The sequence below is a fragment of the Simochromis diagramma genome, unplaced genomic scaffold (assembly GCF_900408965.1).
Source record: "Simochromis diagramma unplaced genomic scaffold, fSimDia1.1 OVJJ01000426.1, whole genome shotgun sequence".
NCBI classification, from domain to species: Eukaryota; Metazoa; Chordata; class Actinopteri; order Cichliformes; family Cichlidae; genus Simochromis; species Simochromis diagramma.
The window spans coordinates 2,569,149-2,585,306 of record NW_024387170.1 but is presented as its reverse complement, the minus strand read 5'-3'; the positions used below and the strand labels follow the sequence as shown (position 1 = coordinate 2,585,306).

The 16,158-nt window shown below is 42.8% G+C and overlaps 1 protein-coding gene across 3 annotated transcripts in view; it reads right to left on the bottom strand.

The window, feature by feature from the left end:
* Positions 1-5,673: 5,673 nt before the first annotated feature.
* The window catches only part of syne3 (spectrin repeat containing, nuclear envelope family member 3), a 57,028-nt gene continuing 46,543 nt past the window's right edge, over positions 5,674-16,158 (bottom strand). For 2 of the 3 annotated variants that reach the window (XM_040049136.1, XM_040049137.1), the window contains exons 16-18: positions 13,788-13,973; positions 12,878-12,928; positions 5,674-8,586 (exon numbers count right to left, since the gene is read on the bottom strand). In XM_040049136.1, the coding sequence (XP_039905070.1) occupies positions 8,401-8,586; positions 12,878-12,928; positions 13,788-13,973 (423 nt within the window). In that variant the 3' untranslated portion in view covers positions 5,674-8,400. The remainder of the gene's footprint in view (positions 8,587-12,877; positions 12,929-13,787; positions 13,974-16,158) is intronic. The other variant, XM_040049138.1, reaches the window with a different exon arrangement.

The following is a 16,158-nucleotide window of genomic DNA, read 5'->3' as shown; positions in this document are numbered from 1 at the left end:
GTGATGCTGAAAAACTAGTTCATGCATTTATTTTTTCTAGGCTGGACTACTGTAATTCATTATTATCAGGATGTCCTAAGAACTCCCCCAAAAGCCTTCAGTTAATATAAAATGCTGCATGCTCTTATCCAAAGTATGTCTTTTATCCTGTGTGAAAGGCTTGGAGCCACACATAGCGTTTCACAACTGTTTATTTGTTTCTTTTATTTGTTATGGCACACACAATGCTTCCAGGTCAGCATCTTTGCTTTCTCCATGGCCAGCTGTCCAGTTGGCTCCATCCTCCAATGTCCCCAGCATCACTAAAGAAGAAACAGAGTTCATATGTGTGATTCCTTCTACCTGGCCCTCAGCCTCACTGGCATTGCCCCACTACACTACCACTCCATTGCAGCAGAGCCAAAGATCACACCCCTGCCACACACCCCCACCGCCCGACTGAGACCGGGAACGGGACAAAAAATCGGCCACGGCCATCTGTTATTGCCTATGGATCATCTGAATTTAAAGGGCTGTAAAGCCAGATACCACCGGGTGATCCGGGCTTTGGTATTTTTCATGCTTTGGAGCCATTGCAGTGGCACGTGGTCCGTGGTCAGAGAGTAAATGAGCATCCAAGGAGGTAATAACGAAGAGAGTTGACTGCCCACAGATAGCCAGGCACTCCTTGTCGACCATACTGTACCTTCTTTCCCAGTCTGTCAGTTTCCGGCTGATGTAGAGAATGGGCTGGTCGATACCCCTTACCTGCTGGGAGAAAACGCCCCCCTGCCCTGTGTTTGAGGCGTCCGTCTGCAGGATGAATGGGAGGGGAAAGTTTGGTGTGTGGAACAGTGGCTCCCCACAGAGAGCCTTTTTCACCTGCACATTTGCCACTCTGTCCACTGGACCAGATCTGGGGTGTCCTTTCAGGTGAGATCGGTCAAGGGCCTGATTGGGTCCGAAAACCGGAGAAGAACCGGAGATAGTAACCAGCCAACCCCAGAAATGTCTCACCTCCTTTTTAATCTTTGGGAGTAGGCAGGATGCAGTAGCTGCTGTTTTCTACATCTGTGGACACACCTGTCCGTCTCTCAAGTGGCACCCCAGATACTGTACCTCCCTCCATCCAACTGCACACTTCTTTGGGTTGGCCTCATGGATTTTAGAACCGTGGCCACCCGCTGCACATGCTCTGCCCAGGTGTCACTGTGGATGATCACGTCATCCAGGTAGGTGGCCACATATGCAGCATGTGGCTGCAGCACCTCATGAGGCGCTGGAAAGTGGCTGGGGCTCCGAACAAGCCGAAGTGTGACAAATGGTCACACTTCAACCCGTACGAAGTGGAGAAGGCTGTCTTTTCCTTGGACTCTGCAGACAAGTGAATCTGCCAGTAACCATTGGTTAAATCCAGTGCAGTGAAAAATTAAGCTGTGCCTAACCAGTCCAGGAGCTCGTCCATCTGGAGCATGGGGTAGGCATAAAATCGTGACACTTCATTTAACTTGAGGTAATCGACACAGAACCATTTAGACCCATCTTTCTTCATAACTAAAACTATGGGGCTACAGCAAGCACTGTGCAACTCTTCTATAACTCCCATTTTCAGCATTTCAGTCAATTCTTTCTGAACAATTTGTCACCTCAGGGCCCTGGGGAAGAAGAGTGGAGGTAAATGGATTAGTGTACGCTCTGCAGGGGCAGGCCCAGGAGGCTTCCTCCTCAGTGCTGGCACAGGTGGTGGTTACGGCTCACCACTCCCTCTGGCCAGGCAGCCAGGTGATCCTTCACAAGGGTAACTGTGGCTTCCAAGCTCACCGGTCTGTGGCAATGGAGCCAGCGCACTGTTTCCCTGGGCAGGCCATCCACAAACTGTTCTCGGACCACCATTGCCAGCACGCATCCGTTCCCCTCCAGTGTGATTACTTCACCTCCCTGGCACCATCCCTTCACTGCAGCGAAGCCAGAGACCACACCCCTGCGACATCCTGTCTTCCTTCTCTCACCCTAACCAGTCGCGGCAGTTGGCCGCCCCTCCCTGAGCCTGGATCTGCTGGAGGTTTTTCCCGGTCAAAAGGGAGTTTTTCCTTCCCACTGTCACCAAAGTGCTTGCTCATAGGGGGTCATATGATTGTTGGGTTTTTCTCTGTATATCTCTTATGTAGGCTCTACCTTACAATCAGGGCTGTGCAGAGAGGTTTAAAGGGGCGGGTGCTCAAAGTTAAAAAGGGGCACATTGAACCAGGCTGAATAACAACAACACACATTCATCAAGAATCTAATATGGGCAACAAGGCAAAGCAAACGTAGCCGATGTTTTACCTGATGGGTACAATGTTGCTGTTGAGGGGTTGCTGTGGATAGTGCTGGAGGGCAGGGCTGTGTTGATCTGAGACTGTAGACATTAAAAAGTCCATAGGAGAGATGGTAGCTGATTAAACAAGTGTCATGAGATAATAACAAAATGCAAAGATTGGTGACAGCGCTTGGAACCATAAGGCAACAAAAAACTGTGAGAAATAATTTAGGCTCTGCCTGTGAATCACTCTTTGCTTCTCTTCTTCCTTCCATCCATCCATCCATCCATCCATCCATCTTCATCCGCTTTATCCGGGACCGGGTCGCGGGGGCAGCAGCCTAAGCAAAGAGGCCCAGACCTCCCTCTCCCCAGCCACCTCCTCCAGCTTATCCGGGGGAATACCAAGGCGTTCCCAGGCCAGCCGAGAGATATAATCTCTCCAGCGTGTCCTGGGTCTGCCCCGGGGCCTCCTCCCGGTGGGACATGCCTGGAACACCTCACCCAGGAGGCGCCCAGGGGGCATCCTTGTCAGATGCCCGAACCACCTCAGCTGGCTCCTTTCGATGTGGAGCAGCAGCTGCTCTACTCTGAGCCCCTCCCGGATGGCCGAACTTCTCACCCTATCTCTAAGGGAGAGGCCAGCCACCCTTCGGAGGAAGCTCATTTCTGCCGCTTGTATCCGCGATCTCGTTCTTTCGGTCACTACCCACAGCTCGTGGCCATAGGTGAGGGTAGGGACGTAGATTGACCGGTAAATTGAGAGCTTCGCTTTTACACTCAGCTCCCTCTTCACCACGACGGACCGGTGCAGCGTCCACATTACTGCAGCTGCAGCCCCAATCCGTCTGTCGATCTCCGGCTCCCTTCTCCCATCACTCGCGAACAAGACCCCGAGATACTTGAACTCCTCCACTTGGGGCAGGAACTCATCCCCGACCCGGAGTGGGCACTCCACCCTTTTCCGGCTGAGAACCATGGCCTCAGATTTGGAGGTGCTGATCCTCATTCCCGCTGCTTCACACTCGGCTGCGAACCGTTCCAGTGCGAGCTGGAGGCCCTCACCCAATGAAGCCAACAGAACCACATCATCTGCAAAAATCAGAGATGAGATTCTGAGGCCACCAAAGCGAAAGCCCTCCGCCACTTGGCTGCGCCTAGAAATTCTGTCCATAAAAATTATGAACAGAACCGGAGACAAAGGGCAGCCCTGGCGGAGGCCCATCACCCACCGGGAAACGAGTCCGACTTATTGCCGGCAATGCGAACCAAGCTATGGCAACGGTTGTATAGGGATCGAATGGCCCGTAGCAATGGGCCAGACACCCCATATTCCCGCAACACCTCCCACAGGACACCCCGAAGGGACACGGTCCGAAGGCCTTCTCCAAGTCCCACTAAAACACATGTAGACTGGTTGGGCAAACTCCCACCATGCACCCTCAAGTATCCTGGAGAGGATAAAGAGCTGGTCCAGTGTTCCGCGACCAGGATGAAAACCGCATTGTTCCTCCTCCGAGTTCGACTAACGGACGAACTCTCCTGACTCCAGACTGCGTGACGTAATCTCCTTTGATGAGCCACCCCCCGTGGCTCCTCACGCACTTGCAGAGGCGTGTCAACCAGGACAGCCCTACAACGTCCAGAGCCTTCAGGAACTCGGGGCGGACCTCATCAACACCAGGGGCTCTGCCACCAAGGAGTTGTTTAACTGCCTCAGTGACCTCGCCCCCGGAAATTGGCGGGTCATTCCCCTCATCCCCTGACTCTGCTTCCTCCTCGGAAGACGTGTCAGTGGGATACGTCTTCCGAGGAGACGTATCCCGCTGACATCCCATCATTTCATATATCACTCTCCACTTGCTATGTGAGAACAAGGCACAACTTGCTATTGCAATAAACTATAATCTAATTATCCACACCTAACAACTCTTGCACTTAATCTAAAATAAAATGATGACAGAAAAATGTTATAGCACTGCCTTTAGTAGCCTCACACAGCTCCTACTGTTTCCTCCTCATGTCCTTACCAGGCATGTCTGGACAATGTTATATCATGAGTAATATTTTTTTTTAAAAATCCATCTAAATAAAACACACACATGCACGCACACACAGTGACATTTTAGACCTTCTTCAGAATACTGTATATACTATGGGCATCATGGTGCTGATCCAGAATCCTTACATTATTATTTATTACTAGAGCTACAATAATAAAGCAATGAGGAGGGGGAAGTAATAAATATGAAATAATGTCATTATGATGATTCCATTTGTTTCACTATCCACTCTGTGCAGGGCAAAGCTTATTACATTTTTAAACTGTAGAGATACAATAATTTTACTGCTGTAAAATCCAAATTTTGTCTTATTTAAAATATAAATCTAATATAATCTGCTTCTTAATGTATGTTCTTTAAAATACAGCGTGTGTTTTTAATATATTATAATTATAATAATGCATAATTATGTGGACATGCATATTAGATCGTTTTTTAGTGAAATATAATCCCTCCAGAAAGGCAGGAAAAGCCCTGTAACTTGCTTTAAAACTAAATATGTTCCCTAAAAACGGTGACAGAGCTACAGACCCATGACAGCCTTACACAGGTAGCCAGCAGCTATGACCAGCACTACATGTGCAGTTAATAAAAGGACAGGTATGTTTGTCACGCTGTTGCACACACAGCACGCTCGTTTGTTTCAGTTCGTCAGTTGCAACAAGACAACTTACCAACGTGTACGTAATAAGCGAATACTCCTGGGTGCTATACACTACAGTGTACGCTGTACACCTACTTACTGGTTTTGTCGCATCAGTCTGTGTCTCTGAGTTAACTTGTGTTTCTCCTACAGCTCCGGACCGGAAAAAAAATGCGCGTGCTCTTTGTGAGCTCGTTCCCGGCTCGTAACCAGCGCGTTCTGCCGTCAAGGGCGATCATTGGTTAAATGTGATCATGTGACTGATGCAAGCCAGATCCTTTTATTTAGCAAAACTGTGATTAATAGTTAAATATTATTGTTGAGGGGCACAGACAGGACTCCACACGCACACACACATTTAAAAAAAAAAAAATAAAAATAAATAAATAAATAAATAAATTTTTTTTAAAAAAGTTGCCTCAACAAAAGGGCACCTTGGGCACCCATCAGGAAAGGGGCGGGTGCTCAAGCCCCTCTAGCCCCCCCCCTCTGCACATGCCTGCTTACAATACGCCTTGATGCAACTGTTGTTGTGATTTGGCGCTGTATAAATTAAACCCCATCTAATTATCCAATCCTCTTATTTTCACGTCAGTGGAAAAATACAGGCACTTTGTTGGTAGCATTAATCAAATATTCAACCCAATACAAAACAAACAAACAAAAAAAAACACAACCAAACCACACAATGATTCCTCACAAAATATTTAATAACAGAATAAAAAAACCGGTTAAATACAAGCACTGTCGAATAATATGAAGCACTTCTTCCTTCACTATTCTTTATATAATGTAACAATATGTAAATCCTACATGTCAGAGTTTACCTGCATCTTCATAATGAATACATCCATCTGAGGAAAGTTTGCATAACATATATTCTACCCTCTCTGTTGCTGAAAGACCAGCTGTGCTCAAGAGATGCAAGTCATTGGACATGTTGCATAAATTATTAATAAATGCATACGGTTGGATTATGGGATTTGAGACAGGCATTGCATAGGCTTTTCTAAAGGGATACATGCATACATATCATAGGACTGAGTAGAACAGTGCAGCAAGGAGCAATACCCACACAAGTTATTCTTGATTCAGCATACAATGCAACACACATGATAGAAACACGTATGCGTTGTGTTACTATGTAACTCGTATACTGTATGCGTGGTACCAAATACAGCCAATCCAATTTTTAAGGCTTTGTAACTGGATGCCTTTACTTTTATGTAGTACATATTTTCTTAATTTTTGTGTAAAGCTGCTACGTGAAGCAAATATATTGTTGATCACTCAAATAAGTGACAGAAGAAAAAAACAAAACAAATAAAAAATTCTGTCCATTGCTTTTGTTTAATCACCACTGATAAACCAGTGTGAACCACAGTGAAAGTTCAAACTTGACATTGTCAGGGGTGACACTGGGTTCATAGCATACCAGAAAAAGTAGGCCTTTGTGGCATGTGACCCACATTTTTTTTTTCAGGTTTCATAACCAAAAATATGTTATAAACACTAGATGACTCTGTACACACGGCGAGCCTCATATTGTAACCAGGTTCTTGTTGTAACCTTGATATGATAGTACATAAAGTAACAAATCACGAACTGAGATCAAGACTTTTCTATTGAAGTCAGAGGGGTATACAGTTTTACTGTTTAGTCAGGTTTCACCATCTATTTTTTAGAAAGGTCAAATATGTTAAAAGTTGGACTAGAATGTACACTTTACACACTTCAGCAGTGCTTGCCACTTGATAAATGTAAATGAATTCTGAGAAATTACATAAAAATCTAAATCAGGAGAGAAGTGATTTCCAGCTCAATACGTCATTAAACATGAACACTTGGCCGGCAACAGGAATACCCATCCACCCTTTGGCACATTTTACTCTATTCTGACATCATCAGTGCACTGAGCTATAGACTCTTTTGTTCTTTATTACAAGCAAGGCCCACTTCTTTGATCAACTGCAATGGCCTGCTCCCTCTCATTCTCAGTTATTTCAGATGCTGTCCTAAGAAACAGATAAGACAAATGGAACTAGATAAGCATAGCATGACCTGGAGACTTTTTAAGACAGTATTAAAGAGTCCATGTTCCTCCCCAGAAGTCAGAATACAAGGGCGGTCTAATCCAAACTACTGTATTTACTCCAACAGTGACCACATTTAGCTATTCTGCTTTTATGACAAATTAAGGGAATGCATTACTGTGAAAAGTGGCCATGACAGGTATCAGAGAGTCACCAGGAGCTTCTCCTTTACTCTTTACGTAGATGAGCAGAGCATCAGCATGATGATCAACACAGGAACTGTAGTCAGCTGCACTGATGATGTCACAACTTCAAAACACAGGCAAACAGTAAGCATATTGAAACAAAAAAACAAACAAAACCCAGACTGTCTGCAAATATAATAAAAATGTTCTAAGTGACGATAAAAGTCCTGGAGCTTCAGTGGACAAACCTCGAATTTGTTTACAGGGCTTTTTTTTTGTTAACTATAACGGCTCTACTTTGAGCCTTTAATATTCCTGTTGTGACTCTACCTTTGGCAACCATTAGAAATAAAGCTTTTAAATTGCGACAAGGGTTTATTTGAGGAAATATGGTAAGATATTTGTCATTTAAAATGTATAAATGCCAAAGTACCGTGTCTAGCATTGCTGCTATAGTCTTTGGTTTCAGCCTTCTTGTTCAACAATTCTATGTATGAACTGTGACTTTGGCTTATCATGTTGTAATTTCTAAATCTCTCTTTGGTGGATTTAAATGGTCAAACTAAAACAATTCTAGTCAGCTGATAATCAGTCTCCAATCAAATGGTAAACAAGCACTGATCCACGTCTCCTCAAATTTTCAAAGTAAGAAAATTAGATTTATGTGAGTCTGGTAAAAATGATACTAAATGAAAAAAATAAAAATAAAAGAATCGAACTAATCTAAAAGTCCCAAGCTCAAACTCAAAAGCATGTCAGGGCTTGTATTTTATAGATGTTAAGCTTTCTCCTGTCTTCATAGACACTTCACATCTGTAAATGATAAGATTAAGAATGACTGATGTGCCAATTAATACTTCTAATGGTGATGGGCAGTTTTACACATGGTTAAGAGATCATGGTTTCATATAGTGAAAAAACCTTAGAAGACATTTAACCATGCAGTGCAGAATGCAAAATGTTGTTTGCATACACACGATGCTCTAGGTTGCACTATTCTTTTAGACTAGATCTGTCACAGAGAGATATGCACTGCAGACTTTAGACTGATCTGAAGTTTGGGTAGACCAGCTCTGTGGTCTAGTACAGTTACATATGATCTTCAATCACAGGGGAATGCCGGGTCTTAGGTAATCAAGTCAACATTTCCTACATAATCCACAGCCCATCATAGAGTTTTCTGTTGTCAGGAAATCTCCTATGTGGGTGGAGGTCCTTCGTAGCGGAGCATGATGTTGAAGGATCGGGCAAAGTTGTTAGAGAGAGAGCAGCTATTGCCTTCATCCATGAGGGGCAGCAAGAAGGCCAGGAGCAGCAGAGCGAGGAAGAGGAGCCACAGAGGAAGAGCCAACCGACAAACCCGCTGCAGCAGTCCAGGTTTCTGCTGATGAAGAAGTAATACAGGGTTACTGGAACACATAGTTAATCAAACAAATGAATCCCAATTGATACATGTTAAAATGACCAACTATACAGCACTAAAAAGTGTGCTTGCAGCCCAGCACAAATAATGCTTCTGGCCTATTCTTAATTAATCCATTTGGAACTCTCAGAGCTTAAAGTTGGGTTACTTTGACTGAAAAAAGCAGTTGTAGCTAGTTGCTAATAGCAATGTCCCATGCAATTGCATTGCTGGTGCCTCTGTAATGGAGCAACAGCATGTCCAAGTCTACCCGTAAATTTTGGTGAAATTCTAATATTTTTTCTTTTCAACTTTGTTAGGCAGCACATTTGCACTTCATGAATACTGCTTGCTAACCAAGCTACCCAAGGCTGCTAGCAATACTTGATAACAACACTGCACCATCAGTCATCATGCCTGGTTAAAAATAAACAAAAACAATATAAAAAAAAAGTCGATATCACAGCAATCAAAACCATGTTTTATTCATCTCTACAGTGTTTTTATTAGCATCTATAACGTGAATGACAACAATGATATGGTTCTGTGATCATTCATCAGCTCTTAAAAAGAGAAAACCTGTTCAACAAGGAAATCTGCACCATTGCAAGCAGAAAGCAGAAGACAGCTCAGTCACACAGTCAGAAACATCACATACCAGAGCAAAATGACTCAGCTCAGGCCTCTGCCTCTTTTTTCTCAGACTTGTTATTCTGTGAATCATGTTTACCGCCTACATCCATCTTTCACCTTCTGAACACTGTATCACCAGCCTCACTGGTGGCAATGTGAAAACAACAAAACTGAGGTCTACACAGTGTAATACCAGGAAAAAGGCAGAAAAATATTTAAGATGCTTTGTATTGGTGTGTAGTACAAATAAAACTTCCCAAATTACACCATTGTTGTACTTCCTCACGTCAGATCTCTGTGTACTTTACAAATAACAATACATACAGATGGCTGAGGGACAAATTGATAGAAAACGCATTAATGAACTGGAATGAAGTCTTTGATAATGATGATGATTATGAGAATATGCACAATGCCTAATGAGCCACAATGGTTTTGTGTCGGGCATCATTGTGTTGTGTTTAGATTCACATTTTATGGTTTTTACTCAATGAAATATTTGTCAATGGAAAAATAGTGTATAGATTATGGTCACTAGTTACCATTTTTTCAACTTTCTGGAAAAAAACCAACCCTCAAATAACAGCAGCTCCTTCAGGACAATAACTGCAACTGATTAAATGTAATAGCATTGCAGCTGTCTGAAAGGCTTTTCCAATATGTGGCTATTACTGTTAAAAAAGATATTTGGACGTTTTTTTGGTCCACTCTTCTTTACAATGTTGTAGCACTCCACCAACCAGGACTGTATTGTTGCCAGTGCTAAGCCACTCCCCAGTAAAAGACATATGACAGCCTATTTGTCAGAAGGACTCTCAAAGCACGAGAAACAAAATTCTCTGGTCTGATGAAACAAACATTGAACTCTTTGGCCTGAATGCCAAGCCCTCACCAACTCTAAAGAGCAGACCCCCTCCAACCCCCGACAGGGGCCTCAAACTTGCACAGGAGCTAAACAGCTTCTTTGCTTGATTTGAGACCACCCAACCCCCACTCCCCTTGCCCCCCGTCTCCCCCTTCTCCCTCCAGAAGCATGAGGTCAGGAGGTGACTGAGAGCAGTGAACCCCAGGAGAGCTGCTGGCCCTGACAGCATCCCAGGAGCTGTGGTTGAAGCACGGACCAACCGGCAGGAGTCCTCACCAGGCTGTTCTACTTCGGGGCTGCGTTCTCAGACTCCTACTGTATGCCCTGTACACATATGACTGTACACCAACCCACCCAACCAATGTCATATCAACAAATATGCCGGTGACCACTGTGGTTGGGCTCATCTCTCATGGAGATGAGAGAGGGTACGGAGCAGATGAAGAGACCTTGTCCTGCTGGTGCTCAGAAAATAACCTGAAGCTGAATGTCCTCAACACAAAAGAACTCACAATGGACTTCAGGAGGTAAAAACAGGTCCACTCCACTCTCATTATAAATGGAAAACGAGTGGAATTTGTCTCCACCATCAGGTTTCTGGGCACCCACAACTCCACCAATCTCACCTGGACCCACAACAACAACGCCCTGGTAAAAAAGGCCCAGCAGCAGCTGCACTTCCTCCATGTCACGATGAAGAATAACCTAGACCAGAAGCTGCTGCTGGCCTTCTATCGATCCTCAGTAGAGAGCGTTTTCTCCTACTCTCTGGGTGTTTGGTATGCAGAGGCCATAACTAACAACACAAAGGCTGTGTAGAGGGTAATTAACAGTGCACCCCCCCCCCCAAAAAAAATCATAGACTGCCCTCTGCTGACCCCTGGAGGCCATTGTATGATTCTCCTGTCTCAGGAAAACCAGGGCTTTTACAGTTGACATCTTGCATCCTGCCCACCACCTGTTTGACCCGCTGCCCTCTGGTTGACACCTCATGTCAATCGGGTCCCACACCTCCAGACTCACAAACGGCTTCTTCCCCTGGGCTATTTGGCTGTTACTAAACACTATCCCCTGACTCCCCACCCCCGCCTATTCACCTCACAAATCTGAGCCATGGTTAAGAGTAACCCCCATCACTCTGGCCGCTCACACATGGACTAAGTCTGTTCTTTGCACTACTTCCAAGCACTTTGCAACTTTTCTCTAATGTCTGCTTCTCTCTCTCTTTTGTATATATCCCTCTTGATTGTATATATTTCTACTATTTGCTATTTATTCCAGCTGTCTACTATTTATTTTATTCCAACAGAGCTGGTTTGGGGCACCCACAATTTCGTTATACATGTACAATGACAATAAAGGGCTATTCTATTCTAGTCTATTCTATTGATCAGTGGCCACTGACCACTAATCAATGATCATTAATCAATGGTCATGAAAACTGGATGGTCTTGGATTGTCTAAGGATTTCATCTCTGCTTTCCACAGATGATGTGGTTCTGTTGGCTTCATTGGGTCGTGACCTCCAGCTCGCACTGGAGTGGTTCCCCGTTGAGTGTGAAGCGGCAGAAATGTGAATCAGCAAGTCTGAGGCCATGATCCTCAGCCAGAAAAGGGTAGGGACGAGTTGCTGCCCAAAGTAGAGAGTATACCCCGTTTTTGTTTACAAGTGAGGCAGCAGGAGATTGAGAGGTAGATCACAGTAGAGATGGTTCGGGCATCTGACAAGGATGCCTCCTGGTGAGGCGTTCTGGGCATGTCCCACTGGGAGGAGGCCCCGGGCAGACCCGGGACACACTGGACAGATTATATCTCACGCTGGCCTGGGCTTCTCTGCTTAGGGTGCTGCTCCCACGACCCAGCCCCAGATAGGCAGAAGGAGAAGGATAGATGGATGGATGGACTTTTGCACAATATACGATTTTAAATAATTATAACAAATAAAAATATTAAGTTGCAACTAAACGGAAAAGAATATAGGCCATTATCATAATTCAGAAAGAAACCTAAACAAGTAACAAACCAGAAAACAAAACAGCCTAAATGAAAAATTAAGTTCTACCAGTCTCAGAGAAAATCTCCACCTTTGCAGGAAGTTTGTGCACGATTAAATAATTTTTCTTTAATTTTCTTTTAAATTGTAGCTGTCCAAGAGAGTCCAGGCTTTGTTGATGGATAAAGGTGGTCATTTATATTGCCACATATGCTGTTTTTTCATGTATATTTTAGTGAATATCCTTGCAAAATATAAACAAAAGTGGGTTACTCAAAAGCTTTGCACAGTACTCTCAATACAGTATATTCTAACAATGGCATTTCTGATTTCTATGACCTCTAAGCCAAAAATAAAAACATCCCTGAAATATTTCATATATTCACAACATTTTTTTGAAATGATTTATGTTAGAAAAACAAACAAAAACAAACTAAATTCAAAATCAAGACAGTTAACTTTTTGTGACCAAGTAATATATCACATGATGCGCTCACCTGAACTGTTTTTTTTACCCCAGCCTTAACAGTTACTTTATTTCAGCACAAAAATGTTGTTTTCTTGATTTAGTAACAAATCTTCATAATCACATTTTTCATTTTAATCAGTTGTTAAATCTATTTAGAACAATTTACATGTACAAGCTGGAGTAGGTAGTCCACAGACTGTGATATTTTAATCTTCCAAGACTTCAACCAACTCTGTAACTAAAGTGAAAGAAATATTTTTTGACCGAGGATGCTTGTAGTTGTCATTTGAACATATCTGAACTCTGCTCTTACCTTTCGAGCTGGTGCTGCAATGGCTGCATCCTCCTGTGTGGCTGAGACTCTCTGCAGAGAAAAAAAAAAACCTGCCCGTTATTTTACAGTGTTTTACCAGACTGTGCGCTGTGTCCTTTAGGATTATATTTTTTTATTTATATAAATGTTTTTACATAAACACCCGTGTCTCAATACCTAGAGAACGTTGTTAAAATGCATAACTTTAACATCATTACACAGTCCAGTGAAAAAGTCAGGGGACAAATCTCTTGTATGTCACATAAGTTAAGAAACCATCATAAAGACAGCAATAAATGTGAGACTAGCAAAGAACAGCAATAACAGATTGTTTAAAATCAAACAACTACATTTGGGCCCCGGATACCTGCTGTATGTATGCAGAAACCAGTCTGTTACTTTTTACCTCACCTTTCTCCTGTTATATGAAATATACTTTGTTTTTGTTTACAAGATGGATGGATGGATGCATAGTTAACTACCATAAGATCCACATAGATTCCATCACAGGGAAAACACAAACATGCAAATGTTTCTAATTTGTTAACTAGATATGTCGAGTGTGATTCGGTTTGCAGACCTGAGTAATAAGTTTGCCCCAAGTGCGCTCACAACACATTACTGGTCCTCTTTGCTCTTTCTGGCTTGCCATGGTATGGCGCTTGCAAATCATTCTTACGCTGATGGATGCATCAGCATATTTGGCATGCAGACTAGAGCAGACAGGGGATTGTACCACTAACCTTCTGATTAATAGGCGACCTGCTCTACCACCTGAGCTACAGCCACCTAGGTGAAGCCTCATCAATACACATCAATTAGACTTTTTCATTCTTACAGCAGAAGCCAAGAAAAATAGTTTCCTGCTAGTTTTGTCTCTATAATGTTCAGAAGTCAGCTGTCCTCTCACCTTGGAACTGATCCTGTTCCTCACATCTCCGACATCCTTGAGCTTAGACTTGTAAAGCATCCAGCGGTAGCGGAGGTCCTCCAGGCCGGCCTCTTCTTTTGGTCCAGTACCAGCCTCACTGCTCTGGCTATCCTGGATCAACAGCTGAAACTGCTTCTGACCCCAGGACAGGTCAGCTCTCAGAGACTGCAACAGGACACAGATTTGACTCACAGAACTAGTTTTAATAAAATAAACAGTACAGGCTTTTCCTGGTGTTTGGATTGCTACTTCTGAGGCGAAATGCAAGATTTAGAACAACAAAACTCAAATTTTAACCACAAGAGGTCAGTATAACAGTGTCTTTTAACTTGCTCTGCAGGCTGATCATTAAAAAAATCTGACTACAATCACTATGCAAAATAATCACTTTGACACGTGAACAATTGTTATGCAAGATTATACAAAGTTCTAAAACCACAGCCACTCAGCAGATGAAAAAAACCACGAGGTCTGGCTCAAGGTGAACCAGAGGTTCTGTTAGAGCTTCATTGTTGTGGTAAATGTGGGTCTTCAGGCAAAACTGTTGCTGACATGTGGAATTCTTTCCCACAGTATCAGAGAGTGCAGTACTTTGAAACATTTGTCATGTAGTTTGAAAACATGCTGTAAAGATTCTGACTCTTGCATGGATAAAGAATGTGGGAGGACTGGTATTCACCCTGATGCAGGAAACTAGTATGGTTACTCCATTTTTTTCCTGTGACATGGCTTATACTGTTTTCTACATGGTCTAATCTACTCGTGTATTTACATATCAGGTTCCTTATTACAGCCTTACACACTATGATATGTCTATGCAGACATAAAAGAGTGTTGACACAAACAATAACATTGATGTGAAAGGCTCTTCTTTGTATTTTCAAACACTGGCTGGAAAACATCTGAGCTACACATGGGTACGGTGTTGTACCCATGAGACCTTCTCAAGAGAAACAACTGGAACCTTAATATCAGTTTCAGTCTGCATAATGTGCAGTCATTAGAAAACAAAACTTTTTTTTGTAATGACAACATTATTTACCATAATAACCAATCAGCCTCAATCAATCAGACTTGGCCCCTGCCTTTCCCTGCACTGTCACAAGGTACCGGATCCCTGCAGGGCTGTATTCTCTGCATCCTACTGTACACCTATGACTGTACACCAACGATGGGTGGGTCATCGCTGATGGAGATGAGACAGCGTACAGAGCGGAGGTACAGAGTTAGTCCCGCTGGTGCGCAAGAAATATTAAATTATAATAACACACTGGACAATGTGAAGAGCAGTTTCAGCAACAGGTTCCTTCAACCTGGCTGCCTGAGAGCTACAGGAGGTCATTCCTTCCCGCTGCTATCGGACTGCTGAATTCATCCACTTGGGTCAGATCCACACATGTGGAACAGAATGAATCACACCTCAATGCACCCTGTCGCTTTTGTAGACCGCAACATATATTTGCACTAGAGATGGCACAATACCACTTTTTTATGTCCGATACCGATATCATAAATTTGGATATCTGCCGATACCGATATGAATCCGATACAGTGTTTTTTTAAATCAACAAAACTGGTTTTTTTTAAATATCTTGTTGCATTTTGTATAAGTTCATACTCAAGTTTAAAACAACAACTACACTAAAGCTATTCTGTTATACCTGTATGCAAAAATTTTTTTTTCATAGTTCAGCAATACTGATCAATCTAATAAACTTAAACCTACACCATCCTCCCTATTCTGGTATTTTAAAGAGTACTTAGCAGAAATATTAAGCAACCTAACTAATAGGGTTCCAACTCCCAGCAACAACAAAAATAAATAAATAAAAAATAGGGAACCACCCCTCATGCTCCACCTCATGATGCTTAATCGACGTAATCAACCTTAATTTGATGCAGTGTGAAAAAAAATGCACAGAAATCAATTATTTTTCAAGAAATATTAAATAGATTCAACATCTTTCTTCAACAAAATTGCAGACTGCACAGATGGTACCTTCCCAAAGGAAAAAGTACTATATCTTACTAGGGTATATTAGACTTAATAGTTACTATATACAGTAATGGACTTCTATTCATTTTACATCAAATTAAAACTTTGGGTGTCAGATTCAGATAATTATTTATTAAAAGCTCGACATTTTAAATGAGAATAAGAAAGAAAAGTATGTCTTTGTGCCCCCTTTTCCCTGTTAATGCCCTATCGGCCCCCCTGGCTAAACTTTGCTAGATCCGCCCCTGCACAGTTACCAGCCGTCAGCTACATAGAAAAAGATCCTGGAGTAGAAAGTAATATTAAATAAATTCTAACAACAGATTATCAAGCTTAAACGTGCTGCTGTTGTTC